This window comes from Corvus moneduloides, chromosome 21 (genome assembly GCF_009650955.1).
Source record: "Corvus moneduloides isolate bCorMon1 chromosome 21, bCorMon1.pri, whole genome shotgun sequence".
NCBI lineage: Eukaryota > Metazoa > Chordata > Aves > Passeriformes > Corvidae > Corvus > Corvus moneduloides.
Window position 1 is genome coordinate 8123545 of NC_045496.1, and position 16116 is coordinate 8139660.

The 16116-nt window shown below is 47.1% G+C and overlaps 1 protein-coding gene across 1 annotated transcript in view; it reads right to left on the minus strand.

The window, feature by feature from the left end:
- PAPPA (pappalysin 1) overlaps nucleotides 1–14894 on the minus strand; it is a 180471-nt gene extending 165577 nt beyond the window's left edge. Inside the window, exon 1 of the mRNA XM_032130945.1 lies at nucleotides 13979–14894. Coding sequence (XP_031986836.1) covers nucleotides 13979–14375 — 397 coding nt within the window. The 5' untranslated portion in view covers nucleotides 14376–14894. The remainder of the gene's footprint in view (nucleotides 1–13978) is intronic.
- Between the last annotated feature and the right edge of the window lie 1222 nt (nucleotides 14895–16116).

Sequence of the window (16116 nt, forward strand, 5' to 3'; positions counted from 1 at the left end):
TCTGCTTTCCTTATAGAACATCTTGTTGCAATGCCCTTCTAGAGTAATGTTCACATAAACCCATGTGCCCATTCCAGCTCGTCCTGTCACCAGCGTGTGACAAGTGTCAGAGAAACCCATAAAAGCCAGGCTGTTGGCTCGACAGGGCAAAGGACACCATATGTTGAACACATTGACAGTTCTCAATAAATAACAGCCCTGCTGAACAGCTGGTTGGATTGCTCGGGTTTGGAAGAATGTTGGCCACATTGCCTACTTACGTGCGTCCTCCTCAGTGATGCACAGAAGATCCTGCGCGTGGGGAGCGGAAATACATCACTTCCAGAATATACCAAAGAAGAATAAAAAAAGAAAGTGTCTGAACACAAGTTAAAATCTTGACTCAAGGTTTATGGCCAATTTTGGACATACTGCAGAAGTGCAATAAAGTGTCGGTTTGTTGATATAGGTGCAAAAGATGTTCCTCCTGAGTGAGGGGAGAGATGGGCGGTGGTAGGAAGAGCTGTCCTAATCTCATTTCTTTCTTCTGTCTCTCTCATGGAATACTTAACTCCCATTTCATTCAGTCTGAGCCCTCTTACGTCTGAGAGCACATAAACTGTTCATGGAACAGTTTGGCCTTCACAGTGCGAGGCAAAACACAAGGTTTTGGCAAAAAGGCTTTTTCTTCTCTGACTCTACCATCAGTTGTTTGAGGCTCAGAGAAGAGTTTGGACCAACATTCAGCCTCCTCCTGCTGCATGGTCTCTTCCTCCAGGAGTGCAAGTGCTCCCAGCCCACCTTTGCTGCCAAATCCCAGCCCTGCAGAAACCTCTGGAGAAGAAACATAGCCCCCTTGCTGTCTCATTTTGCCTCTGTGAGACGCAGCTGCTGTTGCTTCCCTCTCTGGCCTGTTCCATGGAGCTTGCAGGTATTTGCAGATGGCCATTTCCCAGTAAAACTGGTGGTATGCTGATGTTTAAAACAAAATAAAATAAACCCCCAGTGCTACAGCGTCCAGTTGAAGACCACTGCTGTTGGAGCATTGCCTCTGCTGAGACACAGAACGTAAACAGTCTGTTTGATTAAACCATCCCTAGCAAAGAGGACTGCGGGGAATTACAGCCTTTCCCAGCAGAACATCCTCTGCACTTCAATAATTCAGAACTCCTCAAAGGGTAAGAATGAATCGCTCAACTTTCCTGCTAGGAGAAACTGTTGATAGTTACGCTGGAATTCTTGGAGGAAGCTCACCAGCATAAACCAGGTCCATTTCCACCACTGCCCCACCCTGCTCCTTTATTTAACCTGCTCGCAAGCAAAGGGGTTGTGCAACAATGGATAAACTCTGTCCATGCTGCAATGCAAAATGCTCATTTCTGATTATCTTCCCCCCGTTGGAATGGGAGGTGGAGAGACCACACTGGAATAGTCTTACAGATAAGACTTGACAGAAGATATTTGTTCAGTAAGAGAAACTGCTCTTTCAACAAAAAGCAATGGATAAGACTATTTTAAACCATCCCATTTTAAGGTATGGGGATTCTGCCAGCACTGGAGACCTTTTGTAGTACACTTCTAAAACTTCAAGGCTCTTAGAACTAAAAGTGGGACCACAACTTCCACATCTATTATATCTGTAAAAGCTTCCTTAGCCCCAATTTCCAAATACACTCCTTATGGAAGAGAAGGAGCCTGGAACAGTGACATGAGCACTGCATCGACACCACACCTCTGCCCAAGTGAGGAACCACAGCCCTGACCAGGCTACTTCCCTTACTGCCAGAGCTTTCCTTTGTCTGATGATCTTCCTATGTATTTTGAGTGGCCAGAAAGACTTACTAGAGAATCCAATTTTCTCCTGAGAGGAAACAAACACCTAATCCACTCACCTTGTACCTGAGACCAAGGTGCAGTGCTAAAGACACAACCCAGGAGCAGCCACAAGAAAATGGACTATTTATTCAGTTGCCCCTGTGCTGTAAGAGGTTTGTGGGACCTCTGGAACGAGTCAAAAAACATTCTGTGTTTTCCAGCTGCCAGTACCATTACCGTGCTTCGCTCATGCCCGTGGTGACCACAGCCCTGTGTTACCCACTCCCCTGGGTCCAGCTCACTCCTACCTCCTTAAGGGGTGGCTCTATGAGAATAATGTGCAACACCAGATGTATCATCAGCCCTGTGCTCAGAGTATAGTGGACAATTATCCTTTGGGCTATTTTAGTCCTTTTACAGCCTTTGCGCAACTCAAGAGCAACAGTTTTGCCAGGAGCCAGAATCTAGATTTTGATGCTAAAAAACAACAACAACAAAGCAGACAAAATCTGTGGATTTACCAAGAAGAAAATCTACAGGGTTACTGAAGTCAATCTCCCTGTTCGGGGTTCCCAAATATTGTCCATGCTGATTTCAAAGCAAATTGAGACCGCAATTTTTCCCCACTTCTTTTATATTTTCCACGACGATGGGAAAAGATGAGGAAGACACAGAATTAGACCGACAGGCAAACATCTCATCAAAGAAACTCCTACAAACAGATGCAGGGTAGGAAACATCCAGCAACCCTGCTGGCTCCAGCCCGCAGCCCAGGCCTGGGTGCGTGGTTGATTTTCATTAACTAACTTTTCTTCCCGTGAACTTCCTCTGAGGGTGTTTGTTTATAAACAGAGGAGGAAATATTATTGCTGGAGATGGGACAGTACAGGCGGGGGTGAAGGAGTTTAGGCCACAAGCCTGGAGAGCAGAGTTCAGGAGTGTTTGTTGCCGGAAACACAAAGGGCTCACTGTAACACTGGTACATGGCCCAGTCCCGCAGTCTGGAGGGATTACGATATAGGTATATGCAGAAAATACTTCAAAAAGCAAAAACAACCCCACATTGTACAAATGTTTCCCACTGCATCACCATAACCATTACACACCCAAATAAAACCACCGACAGCGGTGACGGTAGTTGGAGGTTGTTCTCCACAACATCCACCTCTCAGCTTGGTCACTTTCCCCATTGCATGCCCTCTGTCTCTGCCCCAAATTCTACACATTCACAGGTCTGGAGCAGCCCCCCCGATTTCCTCTCCAAAGGAGTTACTCTAGGTTTACATTGGTGTGTTCAACAGCAGAATCTGGCTTATATTGCTCGCCCTTCCCTCTGCCAAGTATGTTTCAAAACCGTGTGTGTAATGCATTTAGTTAACATTTGCTTTTTCTCCCAGTACTCCTTTTCTCCCTGAACATCTCCATTCACGAGCTTCACAGGAGACTTCCAGTTCTTGTCTAGTTTACACTGAAAATAATTCTCATTAAATTATCACTGGTGAAAGGTGCTGTTTTGACCTCCGTGAGGCTGCTCTGTTTATCCACAAGACAGATGACATGTAAGACAGTAGTAATGCAAGCTCCAGATTTCAACTTTAGCACCTCACACTTTACAAGCACAGATGCTGCTGCATTCAGAAGAAACTCCCATGGATTGTAGGATGTGCATCCTCCCTGGTGATGCTCCCGACAGAAAGACTGATTGCTTAGCCATGAGGGTGTGTACTGGGCGGTGATCCCTCCCCAAAAATCCTCTGGGGCCCCTTCTGCAACCTCTCACCGGGTCTGAATTTAACTATGGGGTAAATTAGTTGTTTTTGTCCTTGGTTTAATAACCTGAGATATCCAGAGACAGATTTTCAGCATTTCCTAGGAAGATAAGCAGTTGCAACTTCCATGTTTTACAAGCCGTTTCAGCAAGTCAATACAATAATCAATGTGCAGGCAGATAAAAAATATCAAAGTATTCCAATTTAAATAGGAGTGCTCTGAACTAAGGGGCTTTGCTGATATTTGCTTTTCTCTCCCATTGTGGGCTGCACACTGTTCCATCTGAGAAATACAGTCATTCATGTGGATTCCACCATCACCAGAGTGTCTGGCTCAGAGACATGAATTCCAGACCATCTGATTTTCTGCCATCTCCAAAGAGCTCATGTCACAAATGCCAAGTGCCTTCTTCCCCCAGCCCCTGTGTTGTCACCAGCCAGATGTCACCTGGCAGGTGCCAGACTCCATCACCACCACTGGCTCAGCACTGCCCTTATCCACTGAAGAACCACCAACAGCTACAAGGAAACATCCTACAGGAATTAGGGCATGGGAATTCACATGGAGAACAATCTCAGCTGAGGAATAACCATCACCATCCCTAAAAAACAATTATAAAAGGTAGCAAAAGGGCTGCTGCTGGGCTTGATTGCTGACTTTGTCACAGCACACCACCACAACCAGGACAAATCAGAGCATCCCTCCATTCCTCAGTTCCCCTGATTTTAAGGGATATGTTCTCTCGCCCCTGAGATTTATCACCAGCAGCAGCAGGAAGTTTTGTGGCAAGATCAGGACTATAAAACCGTAATCTTGCTGCAATGCTAAAGGAAAATAACAGCACTAGGATACATTAGTACAGGAGAAAAAAAACTCCATTCAAAACTAAGAAACACTGGTAACAGCAAAGGCCTTTCCTTTCTATTTCTTTCCCTGTCTTGAATAAAACAAATAAAATAATGGTGATAAAATCTGTTTCCTCAATCCAGTGGATGATCTTTGTGAATAGGTTTCCAACACTAACAGCAGAGAACAGACAAGGAAGAAAACGAAGGAGGAAAGGAGCCTGCAGCTGATGCTCGGTGTCAGGAACAGGGCTGCTCTTCTCCCAATTCCATGACGACAGGAGACTCCTGGGAATCAGATGAGGGAGGGGAAGATGGGTCAGAAGAGAGAAATCCATATGGGAAAGTGATTTAAAGCAAACAGAGAGACAATAAATTAGATAAGGCAAAGGAGGAAAAACACGATGGAGGGGAGGAAGGAGAAGAGATAAAAAAGCCCTAAATATCACCCAAAAGGAAGACTCGAGAGCCCACCAGGCCCCAGGAGGTGCCCAGCAGAGAACAGAGTGGTTTGTTTCCCTAGCACAGCAATTCTTTTGCTTTCATGAGCTGGTATCATATCTCTCAGCTGCTGCTTCACCAGGCCAATTCCAGATGCTTCTCAGTTTCAATTCCCCCTCGCTCCCTCTCTGTGAGAGCGACCGCTCACTCCTTGTTTGTGCACGGCGAGGATGGATATTAAACAGAACAATATCAATAATTCCCGGAAAATAGGCAAGCCCATGAGCCTGGCTAAGCACACAAACACAGAGCCTGCTTACCCTCTGTTCCCACAGCGCTTCCAACACCAGTTGGCTGAAGCCACCAACCTGTGGCCACCCTCGGAGGGGACACCACCCTCCCGCAGCAAAGGAGATGGGAGAGGAGCAGGAAAGCAGCAACTGTGCAGAGCAGGAAGGAGGGAAAGCGGGGGAATCAAGGACACCAGACAGCAGGGGAAAAACTGAGACTAGGATGGTGATAAGAGAGGGTGGAGGGATTGGATGGGAAAGTTGCACACTTACATCACCCTGCAGAACAGAAAATGGGAGAGTGGGTTTGGAATGGGCGAGATTTTAACATTAAAAAAATAAAAAAGGAAAAAAGGGAGGGAAAAGAAAAGAAGAACGGTTGAAAGAGACAGAGGCCAGTTTGAGATTTGGAGTATAGCAAAAGCAAATAAACATGTCTCCTTCCTCTGGCCAATTCCCCTCATGTTAGGGCTTCACAGTTTTTCTTCTCTCATATCTGAAGCAAAAAAGGCCAGCAAAATAAAGGATCCTGAAGCAAGGACCACAGACAGGTCCAGGCTATAGAGAAGAGGTACAGAAAACTCTCTGAAATCACAGCCTTTTCCAGACTCAGCCAAGCTCAGTGGTATTTTTCTTGACTAGGTTTCGGATGAAATCCATGCTTCCTGTGTAGCCACAAATCCAGCCCCATTCTACCAAGGGATAATAGACCTTCATTTATATTTGTCCACTTTAAAGTGTGATACATAAAGTACCCTCACTGGTGCTGCCCAAACTTACGGATGCTCAACAGTCCTCAAATTGTTCTGATCACTGTCAGCAAGGACAGCAGAAAGCAAAATTCTGTGGTAAGATACTCACTCCTGTTCTCTTTTTACCTCACCTTTTTGAGTTCTGCTCTGCTCCTGATCAGAGTAAGAGTACTTTAACTTCATGGATGGCTCTGGGGAGAGTAAACTTTATAATAGGCACTAACATCAAATCAAAGCAGTTTACAAGATGTGCCACTTGTGTCAGAATATGTGGGGAAATAAACAAGCTGCTCCTCCTTGATCATTGGAGTTTAAATGCTCTATTGATCTGGGAAGAAAATCAAAGGTGCTTTGGAAATGGTGTGTGTGTGTGCATGCATGCTCACAGCAGAGAAAATGAAGAGAAATGTGGAGAGACAGAGAAAATAGCACAACAATCAAGTATTCCTTCCCCACTGAAAGGTGAAATAAAATCAAGAATCATATCCAGATGTCAGCAACCCCCAGGTGGGGAAATGGGCGCAGAAGAATTGAAGGGTGAGGTCAGGGGAAAGGTACAGCTTCATCTTCAGAAGCCTCTTTTTTGGGAAAACAAAGAAACAAAATGGGCAGCACAGCACCTGTGCACAGAACAATGCATGAAGCAAATGCTCAGAACCCAAGAAACAGAAGAGTCCAATATATTTTGCATATATGAAATAAGATTGATATATACTGACCATGTAAACGGTGCTAGATGAAAAATTTGGCAGTGTTGAGAGAGGAGGGTAAATGAAGAAAAAGATGATATTAAACTTGCTGATACACTTGAGAGAAAAAACATAGAGGATTTTGATCAAACAAGTGTTTTCTGATGCATTTTCTCAATAACCTGGAGTATAAGATGTAAAGAAGTAAAAATGCAATAAAGTGAAAGTGTTCATTCCTACTACAAGAGGATGTAGGAGCTGCCACACAGGCTAAGACCAGAGAAGGGTGGGAAATGTTTGATAAAATATTTTTCTCAGGAAAAGGAGAAATTAATCAAAACAGACTATCTGTGGGAAAGGATCAGTTTTGGCAAATATTCCAACTTAAAATTTCAATAGAAGTTTCATAACTGTCAAAACACCTGATTCATTTTAACTCTCTGAAAATAAGAAAGCTGATACCTTTTACCAGCCAATGTTTTTCTTTCTCATACTTAACAGTTTTCTAGACCAATGTTTTGGATTTTAGGTACTTAAGATGTTGTGGATCTGTCCTTCTCTTTTCCTGTCTTACATTAAAGTGGTGACTCTCGGTCTTAGCTAAAGAGCTTTGGTTTATAGTAGAGCACTGGGAAATCTGCTGTGGCCTGTGCTATATCAGAGCCTACAAAGTGGATTTTCTGTGAATGTTTGGACTAATTATCTGCTGTTATATCCCTGACACTGCAGGGGACTGAATTTGGCAACCCAGGTGGTCCCTTCTCTGCTTCTGCTCCTGTAATTTCTATTGGAGAAAAGAAAAGAGGACCTGAAAAAGCAACAGATAAAATTAGAAGCAAAACTATTATATGGGAGCATTTCAGCTGACCCCAGTCATGGAAGGGTTTATTTTTGTTTTTTCAATATGTCTTTTTGAGAAAACACACTATACTTTGGCTCTTTTTTTTTCCTGGCTCGGGCCAGCATGAAAATCCAATGTGAAAGCACCGGGTTGATCCTGTGGCCTTGAGAGCACCTAAACCCTGTTGGTCCTGCATGGTTCCTGCATTTTCATAGAATGGTTTGGGTTGGAAGGGACCTTTAAAAGTCACCTCATTCCACCCCCTGCCATGGCAGGGACACCTTCCACCATCCCAGGCTGCTCCAAGCCCTGTCCCACCTGGCCTTGGGCACTGCCAGGGATCCAGGGGCAGCCCCAGCTGCTCTGGGCACCCTGTGCCAGGGCCTGCCCACCCTCACAGGTGATTATTCCTTCCTAATATCTGATCTAAAACCACTCTGTTTCAGTGTGAAGCCATTCCCTCTTGTCCTGGCATTCCAGGTCTCCGTCAGAAGTCCCTCTCCAGCTCTCTTGTAGCTCTCTTCAGGCCCTGCAAGGGCACACTGAGGTCACCCCAAAGCTTCTCCTCTCCAGGCTGAACAATCCCAGCTCTCCCAGCCTTTCCTCCCAGCAGAGCTGCTCCATCCCTCTGATCCCCCTGGAGCCTCCTCTGGCCTCTCTCCAGCAGCTCCAGGTCCTTCCTGTGCTGGGCCCCGGGGCTGGGGCAGCTCTGCAGGTGGGGTCTCACCTGAGCACAGGGGCACAGGGGCACAATCCCCCTCCCCTGCTGCCCACACTCCTCCTGACACACCCCAGGACACAATTGGTTTTCTGGGCTGCCAGGGTGTGAAACATTTTTGTGTTAAAGGTGCTCCTGGATGCATTGTGGCTTCACGTCTCTCATGACAGACCAGAGCCAGATCCAGGCTCCAAAGGAGGCATTTCTCCACCAAACGCCCCTGCTCCCCTCAGCTGGCTGCCTGCAAACTGAGTCAGGCCCCAGTGACCAGCGAGGTGTCCACTGGCAGCTGGATCTCTGCTGTTCAATGTGCTCAGCCGAGGATCTCTCCCACCCTTGGCAAAGGTGAGCCGACTCAAAGCTCATGGAGCTGCCTCAGCAAACACCTGGGTCAGCTTTGCAAGCAGAGCCCTGTCCTGTTCTGCACTGGAAAGTGGCACCTACCTGTGTGGAGGGTCTGGATTAGGGTCCCCAGGGAGCCAGCATCAGTGAGACCCTCTGGGATTTGGGATTTGAGCTCATCCCTCCCCAGTCCTCTGTGTTGCTGGGGCTGACAGGGGACACCTGTGCTCAGTGCAGCCACAGCTTCAGCACCCCTCGGCCACCTACAAGCCCCTCCTGGCACCACGTGGGGTGGGAGTGGGGACCTGGAGAGCAGCTCCAGCCTGATTCCCAGGATGTTCCAACCCCGCCCAGGGCTGGCTTTGGCAATGGCTTCGCGTGCGAAGGCTCTCCAAGGGCTTCCCCTCGCCCTCAGCAGCGAGCCTGCCCTGCACAGCTCTTCTCTGCACTCCTCCAGACATCTCCACGGGTCCCTGAGGACAGCCCTGCTCCCGCTCTTTCTCCAAACACCATTCTCTCCGCTTGCTTTCTGCCTCATGCGGGTTTTCCTAACCGAAACAGGTTGGCTCAAAATAAATCAGGCTGAAACGAAGCTTGGAGAGGCAAACTCAGCCTCGGACACAACTCCGTGCCTACAGGAGACAGCCATACATCATTTAGGAATCTAAACTTGCCATCCTTTACACACATAGTCAAATTACCCTCACTGTTTTACTACCATTTAATTAATTAGAACAGCCTACGTGTAAGTGCTTTAAGGGGGAAAAAACCCCCAGCTTTCTTTTAACTGGGCTGTTCTGACTCTGGAGTGTAGCTGGTCAAAAGAATGAGACCAGATTAAATAGGAAATGTTATGGAAAGAAAAATCAGTTCCTGATTCTTGCGCCAGCTTCCACAGGCTGAAGGAAATGTGCTGTTCAAAGGCAAATATTTAGTAAATGACTAAAAAGCTGTGAGGGTATTTTTTCAGTGACCTATGAGTCAAGCCATGTCCAGATCCATAGTCATGAAGTGGATAATCATTTGAACCCATCCACAGGGAAGCCAAACCCACACAGCTTCCCCCACCCTTCAGCAGTGGTGTTTCAGAGACTTGTCACCTTGCAGGAACATCTGTGCAGGTGTTCCAGCTCCTGTCACTCCACTCTGCCCACCATGGCCAGCACCCTGGGACCTGGCACATGCCAGCACTAATTAAACAACAGAACTACAAGTGTTATATTTGATTTACTCCTTCATTGTAGTCCTTCATTACAGAACATGACTAGAAAATTCATACGATTGAAAGATAACAGGCTGTTGAACATGAGAAAATGCCACGTTATCTACCTGCCAAGTGTTTTAATGCCAGTGAGACCCTGAGTAAACTCTCTGTTGAAAACATCCTCCAGTTCCCAGCACACCCAGCATGAGAATCAGCTCTGGAGATAGGACACAGCTCACCAATTCTACCCGAAGTGTATTAAACCAATATCAGACTCCAAAACTTCAGAAGAAAACAAGTTAACTCCCCAAAGTAAACATATATTCTTTAACCCCGTGGGGGGACCAGACCTATGAAGTGTCAATTACAGATCCTTATAATTGCCCAATTACTGGACCCTGACACGTTTCTCAGTCTCTAACATGCAAAAGCTGTGGCTTTAAGTGAGCTCCACCGTGCTGATTTTGGCTTTTCTCTTCTTTTGGATTCTGCTGCAGTTTTATGTTCATCAAGGACCGAAGTTGGGAAAACATAGGCACTCCCTTACATATGAAGCTTTATTAAGTTGGGATCATGCTCCCTGTAGGCAGGCTGAGGAATAGAGAGACAGAGGAGAATGAAACCAAGAAGTAAAAAAACAAAACAAAACAAAACAAAAACAACAACAAACCCCAAACCAAAATACAAACAACTTTCACTCTTCAGAAGCAGGCACGCCTTCTTACTCCGGTTCCTGCTGCCGATCATTCTTCCCGCTCCTCTCAGCACCAGCTAGTAAAGAGTCAACATCTCGCTCCTGTGAAAACATGAGCTACCCCATACACCAGAAAACACCCTGACAGGGACTCGGGAGGATCCTGTTTCTTAGGATGGGGTTGCGTTTTCACAGTGGAACTGAAATATCCTTGACTACAACAGCAGCAAGGTCAGCAGCGCTTTGAAGCCCCTTTTTTTGCACGGTGTGTGTGCATTACCTAACCGAGCACAGCCCCACCTTAACCCTTTCCTGCACCAGCATCCACAGGCTCCGCGGGGGAAGGTGCCCGGAGCCGCCTGATTGATTCCATGTGCACATGTGCGTGTTTACAAGAGGGATGTGCTGTGCTGCGGGGTAGGTGCGCACATTCGAGCAGGGTTTGTCCAAGAACTCTGCGGCCCGGGGAGGGAGGGGGGCCGAGTGCGCAGGAGCCGGGAGCTGCCTCCGGGAGCCGCTCCGAGCAGCGCAGCCCAGCCCCGACAGGGCTCCTGAGCTTTTGCGTAACGCAGATCAATGGGTCAGACTTCCAGTTTCCCAACAGCTTTCCCTCTGACAAATGCCAGAGCAGATATCAGTGGAGTCAAACAGGGCGGCAAAAACATCGCTGCCAAGCAGCGTGAAAATTGGCAGAGCCTGGCACCAGGACTGCCTCTCATCAGAGACAGGGCATGGCCCGGCACAATGACGAACCCACTTAACAGCGCTGTAAAATTAGCCATTTATGAAAACAAATTGAATACTGCAGCAGAGGGTGACGTAAGGAGAGTTGGCTCCAGACAGAAACTCCTGTAGCCTGGATTAGCAGAAGAACTCCGTTATGTCAGGGCTCAGGCGCAGAAGCTGATAACAACTTGGGTCCTACACGAGATTTTTAACAGACACAACAGGTTTCCCCTACAGGCACACATGGGGCTCCTTCTGTACAACTTGCAGTAATTTCTTATATGCCAGCAGGGAGGGATGCAAGGGGAGCAGTCAGCATGGGCAGAAAGTGGGGGGCAGAAAGTAGGTGATGACACAAGAGCAACTCTGAAAAAGAGGTGTATCCCAGTCAATCCCACCCTTTTCCTCAGATCTGTACAGCCGCACAGCTTCCCACTTCGCAACTGGGACGAAAGTTGGGGAGAAACTCACTTCTGGCACTTCCAGAAAATGTGCCCCAGTCCCTTCCCCTCCAAACACCCAGATGGGCTCTTGATTTCAGTGGGGTCCTACAGATGCAAATTCAACAGCACAACTGAGCTCCTCAGTCTGTCACATCCCAAAACAGTGAAAATGTGAAAGCCAAGAGTTTTGGCAGCCAGAACCCTTGATTTCCTCATTGAGGGAAGCGTAATCTCTCCCTAAGATTGCTGCAGGTCTGGGAGGCTGTGGTGTGCAGAGGATACTCCAAGTGAGTTCCTCTTGGACCTCTTCCAGGTGTTTACACACAGAGCCAAACCTGACTCCTCTTCAAGAGTGCGTGCAAGGGGGGCAGGGGGAGCTTAAAAATAAAATAAAAATCACAAAGTCCTCCCAAGCCGAGCTGAAGCTCTACGGTGCAAAACTGGGGCATTTCTCTTCATTTTTCACAGTGGAATGTTATTTCCATGCATAAAATGGGTCAAGTGTTTTATACAGGCAACAACCCAACCTCCCCCATCCAATTAAAGTATTTTACTACAAATGATCTTTGTGTGTGTTTGTCTAGGTTCCCTGTTGTGAGAATTAGAGATACTTGCACCAAAGACAGACACGGGGTCCCAGGTGTTGGATTAAACACATTAAAAAATACACTGACCCTGTTTTGGTACTGACGAGATCTGTGTAAACCCAAAATTCTGCCTTTCCTAACTTGAAAGGGAAGCACTTTGAGCCCTGGGGTTTAAGTTAGGGTTGGAAACCGGAAGAGCAGAGTGTGAGAAAGCCAGGGGGAATAAAGCAAGGAATAACGTGGTTCACCTATGAAATCACTGTTCTGAAGGCACACGGGACCAGCCCATGCCCGGCACGTCCTGCCCTCCCCGGCAGCCCCGCACAAACCGCGTCCCCCTCCTCACAAGCGAGCGGAGCAGCTGGGATTAGGGAAAGTTAAGGAAAAGCACGGCTGAGTTCATCTCAGTTTTTGTTTTCCTCAGGACAAAGCAACTTTCTTGCGAGACAGCAGCCGCGCCGGTCAGGGATGGGGCAGCGCGGCCGGGAATGTGGCAGGAGGGACGGTGGCAGGAGGGAGGGTGGCAGGGGACAGGAGCGGGGCTGGCGGGGCAGCCGCGCCACCGGCACAGGCAGCGCTGCCTCCTGCTAGGAAGTGACTCCACTTAAAGGGAAAGGGGAAATCCTCCCTGTCTCTTTAAGGCATCCTAGGACATGGAAACTTTGTACTTTCAGGGAATCTCCTTGCCGAAAGAGCTGTAAAACATGTCTTCCCCCCGCCCCCCAATACTCGTTTCTCTTTCTGACTTGTTTCCTTTTTTTTTCTTCCTTTTTCTTTTTTTTTTTTTTAAGGGCATTTCCATTTTCTATGACTTCCTTCAGAGCAAAGATGGATGTGGCGACATTTATAAGGGTTTGTAACCCTCCGAAAAGGATCCGATTTCACGACAACTTCGCTGCACTTTATCACTAAAGCGGGGAAAGGGCGGGAGGTGGCGGGAGGGAGGGAGGGGGAGAGGGCGCGAACGCGGGGAGAGGGACCCAAATTCAGGATGGGCTCATAAAATTTAAATAAGAAAAGTGCAATACTCCTTGTTATTATCCAGCTCAGACAGCTTAGACTGGTAGCTGCTTTGAGTACTAAATGATTTTATAGGGCTGTTTGACCTTAGAATCATTGATGTTACACTTGCCATTTCTAAGGGGAGACAAAAATACTCCACACATCCTCTAGCTGCAGTGCGAGTCCCAGCCGTAGCTGAGTGTCGAGGGGTTGGGAACTTTATAAACTCATTTGATTCATTTGAGGTTTCACAATAGCCAAAAAGTTCCTTTATAGCTTTTTGGAAACCACATGCTAACACTGCATCTAAAGAGCTAACAGCGGAGTACACTAAAAAGCCAATAAAACCAAGGAAATCGTAGGGGGACCTTAGATATGCGTTTCTTCGCAGCCACACACCCGTCACATACATTTCTTTCCATACATACAAACAAGGCACTTTCAAATGCTCTACTTACAGTTTTCCAACCTGAAAATTAGACAAAACCCCACCGTAAGAGCTGGCTCTTCTACCTGCACCTCAATCCGCGCACCCAGAGAGACAGAAACTACCCCAGGGCACTGCCATTTCCCCTATGCAAAAGTTTACATAACTTTTCCTGCGAGCCTATACTTCCAGCCGGTCCGCAGAGCTCCGGGATCTCCCGGAATATCTGGCGGGGTGAAGGCAAGCCCAGCGTGTTCGCAGAGGCGCTGCCATCCCCCGTGTGCTGCGGGGCACTCCCGCGGGGCTGGGTGTGCACACCCCGCTCCCGGACACACGCACGCCTCCAGCCGCCTGCTCCGCCGGCTCCCGGCGCGGAGCGGGGATGCTGCACACAGGCACGGCCAGCTACCTACCTGCAATGACAGCCGGAGATCTCTGTCCTCCTTCGGCTTTCAGCCACACTTGCAAAGTGAAGGCATCTCGGGGCAGCTCAATGTCTGCCTTCAGCCGCAGCTGATCACCTTGGCCACTGAAATAGAGCGCCCTGCTCGGGGTAAGGGACTCCTCTTCGTCCTTTACCTCCCGCTGTTGCCTCCTGCGGGGGACATGCCCAGGCTCCAGCCCAGCAGTGGAGCGCCTTCCTCGGGCTAACCTGGTGGCACAGGTGCCCGGGGCAGTGTGGAGGAGCTGGCGGCTGTGCCTGGTGTCCCTTCGTGCCCTGCGGGAGCGCTCGTCCATCCCACATTCGGGTCCACTGGCTAGGGCTGTACAGAGAAGCGCAAGAGGCAGCAGCAAACTCCAGAGCTGCATTTCCAATCTTCCCCCCCCTTCTCCCCTGCAAATCCTCCCGATCTGCCAGCTTTGGGCTCCTCCTTGCCTTGACTTTCTTCTCTTGTTCACCCTTCTTGGTATTTGCTCTTTTTATAACCCTTCTCAGTTGCTTTTTCTTTTCTTTTTTTCTTTTTCTTTCTTTCTTTTTCCTGCTTATAGATTTTTTTTCTCCTTAAAACAAATAAAAATCAAATAAATCAAAACTCCTTCTTGGTTGAAATGTATTTCTCTGTTCTTCTCCTCTATCTGTCTTCTTCTCCTCTATTCCTCCACAGCTGGAATTCCTCTCTCTCTTCTTTTCTCTGCTGAATTTTCTTCCCTTTATTTTTTTCTTCTTAAAAAAAACACACACACACACTCACACACACACAAAACAAAACAAAAAACCAAAACAACCCCCCAGCTTTCTCCAGGACTCAGACCCACTGATTTCCCTCCCCCCAAAAGATGCTCTAATCTATTTATTTTTTTGGCCTCCTTTATAACATAAGCCACAACCCCCTCCTTCCCCCCAACCTCCCCCCCTCCCTTCTTCTCCACAAAATGAAAGAAAAGAGAAAAAGCCCCTCAGAAGATGAGTAAACAAGAATATGCTAATCTACTCTAGGGTGCTCCACCTTCCCAATTGAATGATTCCCATTAAAACTGCAGGGATCATGACTAATCAATCAGCTTGAAGGAGCAGATAGCTCCAGAGGTTCAAACACTTTTGCTGTTTTCCTTTTCCCCCCTTCTTTTCCTCTCTTCCTCTTTCCCCCTATCACTTCCCCCACCCTTATTTATTTTTTAAAGAAGACAATCAAGGTGAATGGATCAATGTGACAAAAATCCTGCACCCCCCTTTTTGCAATCTCCCCAGCTTTCTTTCTCAGTCCAGTCCAAAACACACATTCCTATTTTTTTTTCTTGGCAAAAGAGAAAGCTATTTCTCCTCTCAGACTCCCCGTTGCACTTTGCTGGTAAACCTTATGCTCCTCTGCAGCACATAAAGAGTCTTGAAACTTGAGTCTCAGATATTTTTTTTTAATTGCTTTCTTTCTTTCTCTCTTTTCCACTCTCTCTCTCTCTCTCTCTAATTCCTTCTTTTCCTCTTATTATTTTCTCAAAGTTATGCAATCAGCCAAGCTCCCCCTTTTGTGGTCCCCCTCAGTGCAGTTGTGTGCAGCTAATCCAAATGTTGCATCAAAGGTCCCCATCGAATCATCAGGAGCTAGAAGGAGAGAAGCTTTTTGAAGAGCATTTGCCTTCCAGAAGCTGTAGCAACAGAGGAGGACTTGGCTTTTGAGTGCTCCAAAGACTCCTGGGTTATTTTTTGGAAATAATAATTAAAAAAAAAAAAAAAAAAATGATTAGTTTTATTGGTGGATTGAGTCAAAAAATCCTCTCTCAATATTTCTAATTTTTCAGCCTAAGGAATTCATCTCCCCTGGTTTCCTTGGCTTAGTTGTAGCCACAGGTAAGCTCCTGGCTGCTTGCTGGTTTGTAGATCTCTGTTTCTGAGCTGGGACGTTTCTTTTTTTTTTCCTCCTTTCTTTTTTTTTTTTTTTTTTTTTTTTTTTAAATATTTTTTTTCACTCTTGAAAGATCTCAAAAGCTCCCCCTGATGGCAACAAAAAGGATTTTTCTAAGTCCTTAATCAGTGGAAACGACTTGGCAGTGGCGCTCACCGAGTGTCCAGGCCACTACTCCCCTCTGAAGAAATCCAGTAAAACCAAGTGAA